The sequence below is a fragment of the Somniosus microcephalus genome, chromosome 31 (assembly GCF_052327205.1).
Source record: "Somniosus microcephalus isolate GS21.2 chromosome 31, FLI_Smic_1.0, whole genome shotgun sequence".
Taxonomy (NCBI): domain Eukaryota; kingdom Metazoa; phylum Chordata; class Chondrichthyes; order Squaliformes; family Somniosidae; genus Somniosus; species Somniosus microcephalus.
This window is the reverse complement of record NC_141017.1, coordinates 24,064,894-24,075,792: the sequence shown is the minus strand read 5'-3', so window position 1 is coordinate 24,075,792 and position 10,899 is coordinate 24,064,894. Positions and strand designations below refer to the sequence as shown.

General features: G+C 47.6%; 1 protein-coding gene across 1 annotated transcript in view; it reads left to right on the top strand.

The window, feature by feature from the left end:
* The first annotated feature begins 950 nt into the window (after positions 1-950).
* LOC147097649 (Krueppel-like factor 1) overlaps positions 951-10,899 on the top strand; it is a 36,299-nt gene continuing 26,350 nt past the window's right edge. The window contains exon 1 of the mRNA XM_085971639.1: positions 951-1,262. Within this exon, the coding sequence (XP_085827765.1) occupies positions 1,176-1,262 (87 nt within the window). The 5' untranslated portion in view covers positions 951-1,175. The remainder of the gene's footprint in view (positions 1,263-10,899) is intronic.

Sequence of the window (10,899 nt, the reverse complement as noted above, 5' to 3'; positions counted from 1 at the left end):
ATAGACAACTTCACATTTTCCCACATTATACTCCATTTGCCAGATCTTTGCCCACTCACTTAACCTATCTATATCCCTTTGTAGCCTCCTTATGTCCTCTTCACAATTTACCTCCCTACCTATCTTTGTGTCATCAGCAAATTTAGCAACCATACCTTCGGTCCCTTCATCCAAGTCATTTATATAAATTGTAAAAAGTTGAGAGGCCCCAGCACTGATCCCTGTGGCACACCACTCGTTACATCTTGCCAATCAGAAAATGACCCATTTATGCCTACTCCCTGTTTCCTGTTAGCTAGCCAATCTTCTACCCATGCCAATATGTTAGGCAGAAACTGTTTCCACTGGCAGGAGGGTCAGTAACCAGTGGACACAGATTTAAGATAATTGGCAAAAGAACCAGGGGGGGAGATGAGAGGATATTTTTTTTAATGGTACAAATTGGGCACACTGGCTGAAAGGGCAGCGGGAGCAGGTCCAACATTCAAAAGGGAAATTGAGAGACACTTGAAAAGGAAAATAAATTGCAGGGCTATGGGGAAAGAGCAGGGGGAGTGGGACTAATTGGAGAGCTCTTTCAAAGGGCTAGCACAGGCACGATGGGCCGAATGGCCTCCTTCTCTGCTGTACGATTCTATGTGGCGACATAAAATCATGTAACCTTTAAAATACAAACTTCTTCGATCATATTGCAAGCATATAAAAACAACCTGCTCTAAATTCTGGACACTATAAAGTGCTGGTAGGGCTTTCTACATAAAGTTAAAAGGAGGGTTTAAAAAAAAAGTTTTCTAAACTTTTTCAGAAGTTGAACGCTTGTCAATTTCATAATTTTGCAACTCACAGGCACCGCCCTTCGGCAGCAGAAACTTTGTGCGTGTCATTAATATTAAACAGGTGCATGCATATAAAATCACGTGTATGAATATTAATCAGGGACAAGTTCCGCCCCCACCCACAATCTGGAAAAACAGAGCCAACCTGTTGCTGAGAAACTTTTCAGATCGGGAAGTGAGTGAGAGAGAGAGAGAGAGAGAGAGAGAGAGTGTGAGTGGGAGCAGGAGCAGCCACAGAGAGACCCTGACTCAACCTGCTCACTCTCCCCTCCCACCCCATCCTACCCCCCGGGTCAGTGACATCCCCCACCCCCTTCAACACCTTACCCCGGACTTGCCATGGCTCTGGCCGATGCCGTTCTACCTTCGATCAGCTCCTTTGCCAATCCCAGCAACTTTCAGGAAAAGCAGGACGAGATCATCAAGGTATGGAAAAAAAAAACCCCAATTGAGCAAGTTTTACCTTGGGTTGGGGTTGGGAATTGGAGAGGAGATGGGGGCCGCTTACAATATTGCATGGCCACTCTGCTATTTCACGGGACATAATTCCGTGAATAAAGTATGGGAGTACTCGGATATTGTCGCGCTCTTTCAGTATATTACGAATCACAAGTAGCAGCATTTCCAGCATTGCTGGCTTTCATGGTCGAGCAGCAGATTTCGGTGTTGGAGGCTGCAAGCTTCGTGTGACCAGAGCCCAGCATTGAACGCGATTGCAATGTAGGCTCCTGTGTGTCCCAGGGGAGCACTGGACTGCAGCAGATCAGATTGTCTACACACACACTCTGCCAGGTTATATGATTTATTTCTGTTTATAATTAATTGCAGAAGGGGGGAAAAAAATAACTTTTCGGTAGGTGGGTGTGGAGATTAATCTAATGGCATTTAATTATTCTGCTTAAAAAATTTTTTTTTGACAAGTTGGAAATGGTGAATTTGTTGATTTGTGCCTATAACTAGGAGAAGTGATCCAGCTTTGGGTGGCAAGACTTGTCATGAGGGGGTTGGATAATCGGGTGTGGCGTGCTGTGAGGATTGAAGGGTTTGAGTGGGTGACGGTCTTCACTAGGGTTGGGTGATGGCCAGGGGTGGGCTAGAGGGCTACTGCCCGTGAAACCATCGCACAGCAAGAGTCAGCACCTTTGGGAGAGGAGGGGAGGGGACAGGAGGAATAAAGGTGTGTGTGTGTGCGTGCGTGGGTTGGTACACAGATTTTCTGAAAACTGTCAAGTGGATTCTTTGCACCGGCGTGTTGGCATGGAGATAAAGATTTTTTTTTTAAGAATAATTTTCAATTGAGAATTCGGCTGAGATCCCAAAGAGGGAAATCATTGCTTTTCTATAGCACGTCGCCACATTGAACAGCTTTTTCTGGAGAGTGCTGACTCGTTATGTAAGCACAGTGAGATCCCGCAAACCAGAATAACCCGTTAATCTGAGGGAGGAATGTTGGCCCAGTACACCGGGGAGAGCTCCCTCTTTTTTTTTGAATAGTTGCCATGGGATCTTCAATGTTCCTCCCAACCACCCAACAGGCAGGTGGGTTCTCGGTTTAGTGTCTCATCCGAAGAGTGGCAGCTCTGGCAATGCAGCACTCCCTCGGTACTGCACTGCAGTGCCTTTGAGAAGTCGCTTTGCAATGGTCATTAGCTGCTTTCGTGTAGCGATCTTTTTTTAATTTTGTTTTTTGGTTTTCTGGGACTGCGAGGCTCCTGACATGAGGGTCCGGCAAAGCTAGCAGCAATCACAGAATCAGAATCACAGAATCACAACAGTGCAGATAGAGGCCATTTCGGCCCATCGAGCCTGCACCGACACATATCCCACCCGATCCCCATAACCCCACGTATTTAATCCCCCCTAACACTAAGGGCCAATTTTTATCATGGCCAATCAACCTAACCCGCACATCTTTGGACTGTGGGAGGAAACCGGAGCACCCGGAGGAAACCCACGCAAACACGGGGAGAATGTGCAAACTCCACACAGTCACCCGAGGCCGGATTCGAACCCGGGTCCCTGGCGCTGTGAGGCAACAGTGCTAACCACTATGCCACCGTGCTGCCCGTGGGAGCTTTCCAAAATTCGCAAGTGCTAGCCACCAGAAGGACTTGAGTTAGAAATAGGAGAGAACAGCCCCGGCATTATTTACGTGCAATAAAAAAGAAAAGATTTGAATTTATTTAGCATCGTTCATGACCTCAGGATGTCCCAAAGTGCTTTATGTTAAGTATGTGTATTGTATTGAACAATTAACACAAAGACTTAAACGTATAACTCAAACAGGTCTTTACTGGTTGGAGGTAGGGACTATACATAGGTCTTTACTTCATGCCCACAGGCGGGAACTGAGGGGAGATCAGTACCCACAGTACTATTTATACCCCTATGGCCAGGAGTGGTACTGCGTATCACTACGCCCAACAAGTAGTGCAGTCCTGTCCATAGGTTCAAAGTAGCACACATATTACATACACAACACTTTACAACCAATGAAGTCTTTTTGAAACGTGGCCACTGTCCTAATGTAAGAAATGCGGCAGCCAATTAGCGCACAGCAAGCTCCCGCAAACCGCAATATGAAAATGACCAGATAATCTGTTTTTAGCGATTGTTGGTTGAGGGATAAATATTGGCCAGGACACTGGGGGAGAACTCCCCTGCTCTTCTTCGAAACAGTGCCGTGGGATCTTTTACGTCCGCCTGAGAGAGCAGACGGGGCCTCGGTTTAACGTTTCTTCTGAAAGACGGCACCTCCGACCGTGCGGCGCTCCCTCAGTAGCTGTACGGGAGTTGTCGGCTTGGATTGTGTGCTCAAGTCCCTGGAGTGGGACTGAGAACCTACAACCTTACTGGTTCAGAGGCAGGAGTGCTGCCCACTGAGCCACGGATATGCAACAACAACCCGCGCCTTTAATAAAGTAAAATGTCCCAAGGCGCTTTCTAGGAGTGTCGTCCAATTAAAAAAATAAAATAAAAGCAGCTTAAGTCAGGAATTTAGAATTTAACTTGGAAGGAATTAAAGATGTTGCTTAATGTAGGCGTGCGTGTGTAAGGTGTTTCTTTATTATAAAGAATCTGCCCTTATCACGACTTGAAATTGGGATGACATAATTTAAGAAGGCATCATGTGTCCTGGGGTTCTCAGTAAGAAAGAAAGACTTGCATTTCTATAGCGCCTTTCACGACCACCGGACGTCCCAAGACGCTTTACAGCCAATGCAGCACTTTTTGAAGTGTAGTCACTGTTGTAATGTAGGAAACGTGGCAGCCAATTTGCGCACAGCAAGCTCCCACAAACAGCAACGTGATAATGACCAGATAATCTGTTTTAGTGATGTTGACTTAGGGATAAATATTGGCCCCAGGACACCGGGGATAACACCCCTGCTCTTCTTCGAAATAGTGCCATGGGATCTTTTACGTCCACCTGAGAGGGCAAGTACCTGAAGGAAAATACATTTTCAGGGCTATGGGGAAAGGGCGGGGGGAGTGGGACGAGCTGAAGTGCTCTTGCAGAGAGCCGGCACGGGCTTGACAGGCCGAATGGCCTCCTTCTGTGCTGTACCCATTCCATGATTCTATGAGAGCGCGGACTGGCCTCAGTTTAACGTCTCATCCGAAAGACGGAACTAATCCGCCCAGCCTCCATTCCCCAAGCAACCAGCGAGGCATTCCTTCACCAAGATTTCAAAAATTGATGAGGAATTTCATCTCGGTGTAACTGTGGAGTGAGAAATGAATTTGTTTGTGCGAATTTTGACTCGCAATGTTCAGACGCACAGCTCGGGGGGGGGGGGGGGGGAAACCCTTAGCACCTGCACAAGGGGAAGAGATTGGAATTCAAACAGCCAATGCAAATCTGTGACACGCTTTGGCGGCTGGAGAAAAGATCAGGTGGAAAAACGAACCAGTATCCACACCGCAGGGAATATCGAAAGAAGCACTGGAATTGCTGAGGAGTTTTGCATTTAAGGAATCGAGCGGGTGTTTAGAGTTTATGGCGGGGGTGGGGGCGGATTCGATTGTGGTGGGGTAGGGTCCTGAAGGGGCATTTTAGGGAGGAAGGTGTTATTGTCACCACACCACCCACCCCAGGCTCGCTGACCCACATTGGCTCCCGGTCCAGTATCGCCTCGATGTTAAAATTCTCATCCTTGTTTTCAATTCCCTCCATGGCCCTCGCCCCCTCCCTATCTCTGTAACCTCCTCCAGCCCTACAACCCTCCGAGATCTCTGCGCTCCTCCAATTCTGGCTGCTTGCGCATCCCCGATTTTAATCGCTCCACCATTGGCGGCCGTGCCTTCAGCTGCCGAGGCCCTAAGCTCTGGAATTCCCTCCCTAAACCTCTCCACCCTCCTTTAAGACAATCCTTAAAACCTACCAAGCCTTTGGTCACCTGTCCTAATATCTCCTTCTGTGGCTCGGTGTCAAATTTTGTTCGATAACGCTCCTGTGAAGGGCCTCGGGACGTTTTACTATGTTAAAGGCGCTATATAAATACAAGTTGTTTGGTCTGATGAGCAATAATAACAAGTTAAAGCAACTGCAAATGCTGGAAATGTACAGCAGGCCTGTCAGCATCTGTAAAAGGTCAGGTTAATATATCGAGCATCTTCTGTCAGCTACGGGTCTGACCAAGGGTTTACACCTGAAACCCAAACTATCTTTCTTCAGATGTGAACAGAGCCCCTGTGAATATCCTGCATTTTCCGAGCATATTTTTGCACCAAATTTAACTGTAGAACATTAGAATTTTATTTTACGGTTACTGCGGACACTTATCCCTCTGAGAGAACCACTATCCAGCTCTGGATCAATTTACTAATTTTTTTTATAACTTGTGTGTTTCATCGTGAATCTAGTTTTAAAAAAAAAACTAATCATGGGATACGAGACGACTGCTAGTGAGTTACAAGGGAGCCACTCGGCAAACTGCAGCCTGACGATGACAATATCTTGTATTTATATAGCGCCTTTGACATAGTAAAACGTCCCAGGGTGCTTCACAGGAGCGATTATCAAACAAAATTTGACACCGAGCCACTTAAGGAGATATTGGGACGGGACCAAAAGCTTGGTCCAAGAGGTGACTTTTGAGGAGCGTCTTAAAGGAGGAAAGCGAGGCGGAGAGGTTTAGGGAGGGAGTTTCCGAGCTTAGGGCCTTGGCATCTGAAGGCACGGCCGCCAATAGCGTGGAAGCATCAAATCCAGCCAATGCATGGGTATCAGACATTAAACTGCTCCCGTACCACACACCTAGCTCTCCCCTGGCATTGCTCGTGGAAACTCAAACGACGTGCTGCTTTATAATGGCATGTAGCATGTAATGTATATGGTGTAGCTGTGCTTAGGATGACTTGCCCTCTCAAGGCCACATAGTTTCATTGCTGTCTGTAGCAAGACGTCTCGAGGTCAGTTAGAGGTTCATTGCTGTTGGGTGAGAGAGGTTTTCAGATTGCCAGGTGCTTGCAAAGTTCTGGGACCAGGTCAGGAGAAACCAGCAAAAAATAGCTGTCTCTCTCATCCTTTTGATACTTGGAAATGTGATATCTGATGTAAAACTTTATATCGTTTTTTAATTTCCTAATTCAGAAGGTGGAGGTGCCGTCTTTTGGACGAGACGTTAAACCGAGGTCCCGTCTGCTCTCTCAGGTCGACGTAAAAGATCCCATGGCCACTATTTCGAAGAAGAGCAGGGGAGTTATCCCCGGTGTCCTGGCCACTATTTATCACTCAACCAACCTCACTAAAACAGATTATCTGGTCATTATCACATTGCTGTTTGTGGGAGCTTGCTGTGCGCAAATTGGCTGCCGCGTTTCCCACATTACAACAGTGACTCCACTTCAAAAGTACTTCATTGGCTGTAAAGCGCTTTGGGATATCCGGTGGTCGTGAGAGGTGCTATATAAATGCAAGTCTTTTTTATTTTTATATATAATACTTTCCTTTTGTTACCATTGTGTGCTGGTATCAGTAGTGACAGAGGCAGTGTGACACTGGTGCTGGTGTAGTACCAGAAAGAAATGCTGCTAGTTTTTCAGCAACATATGTCCTGGCTTGGACACATATCAACGTCCCTTCCTAATTGCTATGTCAGTGCCCTGGAATTCCCTACACACGCTATCATGGAAGCCACAGCACCACACGGACTGCAGAGGTTGAAGGAGAAGGCCCACGACCACTTTCTCAGGGCAACTAGGAATGGGCAACAAATGTTGGCCTTGACGGTATCGCTCATGTCCCCAAAACAAGTAAAAAGCTAAGTGCAAGGGTGAGCATGTGAAGTTTTCATCGAACGATGAAAGCACCCAGCATCAGGGGCCTTGGCTATTCACCCAGGCTTCTCAGCAAAGAAACAAAACACAGGGCTGCCTCTCGTGGCAAGTCACCAATGTGCCCTTGATGTTGGAGGCATTGAAATCCACCTGGAATGGGATTTTCACCCATGAGAACATAAGATCATAAGAAATAGGAGCAGGAGTCGGCCATTCGGCCCCTCGAGCCTGCTCCGCCATTCCATAAGATCATGGCTGATCATCAACCTCAACTCCACTTTCCCGCCCGATCTCCATATCCCTTGATTCCAAAAATCTATCGATCTCGGCCTTGAATATACTCAAAGACTGAGCATCCACAGCCCTCTGGGGCAGAGAATTCCAAAGATTCACAACCCACTGAGTGAAGAAATTCCTCCTCATCTCGGCCTTAAATGGCCGACCCCTTATCCTGAGACTATGCCCCCTAGTTCTAGACACTCCAGCCAGGGGGAAACAACCTCTCAGCATCTACCCTGTCAATCCCCCTCAGAATCTTGTATGTTTCAATGAGATCACCTCTCATTCTTCTAAACTCCCACCACCTCTGATCCAAACTGTTGGTCTTGGTAAATGTAAACAACTCATTGATCTGACATTTTGGGGACGGAATAAGTCAGCTCGTCAGCTCACCCGTAGCGGGCAGTAAGACACTTTCTGCATTGTTGCGGGGAAAGTTAACTGCAGAAATTTGCAACCGTGCATTCTTTGAAAGTCATGTTGGCAACGTGAGGGGGTATCTGTGCATAGGCAAATCGCATGCATGCTCATAGTTACTGAATCTGGCCTACAGTATAAACAACAACAACAACTTGCATTTATATAGCGCCTTTCGCGTAGTAAAATGTCCCCGGGCGCTTCACGGGAGCGATTATCAAACAAAATTTGACACTGAGCCACATGTTAGGGCAGGTGACCAAAAGCTTGGTCAAAGCGGTAGGTTTTAAGGAGCGTCTTAAAGGAGGAGAGAGAGGCGGAGAGGTTTAGGGAGGGAATTCCAGAGCTCAGGGGCCCAGGCAGCTGAAGCCACGGCCGCCAATGGTGGAGCGATTAAAATCGGGGATGCTCAAGAGGCCAGGATTGGAGGAGCACTGCGATCTCGGAGGGTTGTATGGCTGGAGGAGGTTAGAGAGATGGGGAGAGGCGAAGCACGCGAGGCACCTTCAGCACAATGAATAGCTGTGCTGTTTGATCAGCTTCCATTGAATCAAGCTCAGTCATTTAAAAAGGGAAGCGAGTGATGCAAGCCCTCATGTAAAATTAGCACAGATCCCAGTCCCCCACCCTTGGAAATCAAGTATCTTTCAATCAGAATAAATAGGAGTGAAATATTTACTTGTTCTCTAAGGTGAAAATCTCTCGCTGTGCATTGACCATACAAAAAAATTTAACTATGGTTTGACTTGATTATAGTTTCACTAAAGCACTAGTGAAGCAATGCACTGCTGCCAATGTCACACTGCACTCCACTCCTCCTGCCCATTTACTCTTGCAGGTTAACTGACCATCTGATAAGGAGCCAACGCTCTTCTCTTCATTCTCGCCACTCATTCTCCCACTCCGGTTTAAAATGAAAAGGAGAGAGAACTTCACCAACCATAACGTCCAACACACTGGGGAAGATTTTCAACTTGCAAATGAAAAATTGTCTGGTTTCTAGAACAGTCATGGGGAGAAAGCAGGGACAGGGTACTGAATTTGGATGATCAGCCATGATCTCATTAAATGGCGGAGCAGGCTCGAGGGGCCGAATGGCCTACTCCTGCTCCTATCTTCTATGTTTCTATATCATCTGATCCGCAGCACTGGATTAACGCACATACAGCAAGTTTAGAATCTACCCCAGTATATTCTATATATTGTACACCGGAGTGTTATATCTCTGACACACTCTGTATTCTATATATTGTACACAGGAGCGCTATATCTCTGTGACACGTTGTATATTATATATCGTACACAGGAGTGTTATATCTCTGACCCACTGGGCTCGATTTTGCGAGGCCTGAGGAGGCGGGTTTGGAGGCGTGTGAGTTGTCAAAATCGCAAAAAAATGGCGGCCAGGCCCCATCCCGCCTCCAAGCAATTTACCCACGTTCTTGTTTTCAGACCCCATTTCCATCCCGTCTCCAGGAGGCGGGATAGGCCCTTAAGGCCCTTAACAACTACTTAATTGCCTCTATAATCCCATTTTGAGAGGCCTTTCTGATTTTTAGACATTTCACCTGTCCTGCATGCCGCCTCTGGAACACGCCAGTTAACCCTGGCGGCCTCACAATTGGACTGCTTACTAACAGCTGCAGCTCCACCATTACAAAGGAGTTTTCACCGATGATCATTTGCAGGTGGCAGAACTTTGTTGTCTCAGGTCTGGGGGAGCTTTTAGCAGGCCTACTCATTGTTGTGGAAGTTTGGAGCCTGACACCCATCTCCAGTGTGACCTCCTGGGAAACCCCTCTCCCCACCTTGACTGAGCGCTTCCTCAACTGAGGCATATATCAGAAGCATGAGCATTTATTTCCTTTCCTCCTGGACATCAGATTCGGATGAAGATCAGCCGCGGCAGCAGCAGACCCATGAGCAACAGCAGCACCAACAGCAGCAGCAACAACAGGAGCGCCAAGCTGCTGCTCACCCACCTGAAGCTGCACAGGCCAGAAGGTGCCAGAGCACGACCACATTGCTGGCCGGGATGCAAGGGACGCACTCATGTTGGCCAGATTTGCTTAGCCTGGACAATCAAACACTTTTGCCTCGCTCCTTCTTACCAGATCATTGACAATGGACAAGAACCTGTGGATTCCTATCACTCTGACCACCATTCTGATAATCACAAGGTGCCCTAAGCCCTCAATGTGAAAGTCCCATTAGCGAAATGACACAGGCCACAACTTCAACAGTTTGCCATCAAATCTGTTTATGTTACCACGACAAGGATGGCTGGTCAAAAAACAATACATCACAACACCCAAGTGACTACTTGTGCTTTCTCTTTCTCTTACGTGGTGCTCCCCCTGTGGCTTCAGAAGATGTGGAGGCCCCTTGCTCAGTTTCTTGCTGCTCCTGTGTGATGAAATATTCCATTCATCACTGCCTGTGACTGTGGTTGGTTTCAGTTTCACTTCCCTTACCTCTGTTCCGTTTCCTCACCATTGTATTGTACTATGTGTAGGGCTCCGCCCATACCTGGCCCATTGTATTGTACTATGTGTAGGGCTCCGCCCATACCTGGTCCCTATGTAAGCTGGCCCAGCCTGCAGCACATCCAGTATGACAGAGCTCTGGATGGAAGATACCTCTCTCCTGTGTGTTACCTTCTAAGTCAATAAAATCCTTGTTTTGTTTTGCTAACATCGAGTCTCGGATTTATTGAGGCACATCATCCTGCATCGACACCTTTGGCGGGCGTCCTCTGGGGTTGCGAACCTGTGAGGGCTCGGCAACAGTCTGCTGCTCCTGCGGCTGTGCAGGGGCTGAGATGCCCATCTCAGTTGGGTGAGGACTCTGGTGGGGCTCTGACCGAGGGCTTTGCAGTGGCATGGCCATGTGAGCGCTTGGAGAGGAGCCCCCACTTCCTTGTTGTCTGCCACCCTCTCATGGGTCAGCCCCACTTCAGAGCTAGCAAGTGGCTTGACAGCACCTTGCTGCACTGCAGGGGGGCCATTGGGACCCGTTTCTGCACTGGAAGTCCTACTCCAGAGGACTTCCATGAAGGTCTGGTTTGTATGCTCAATAGCTGACC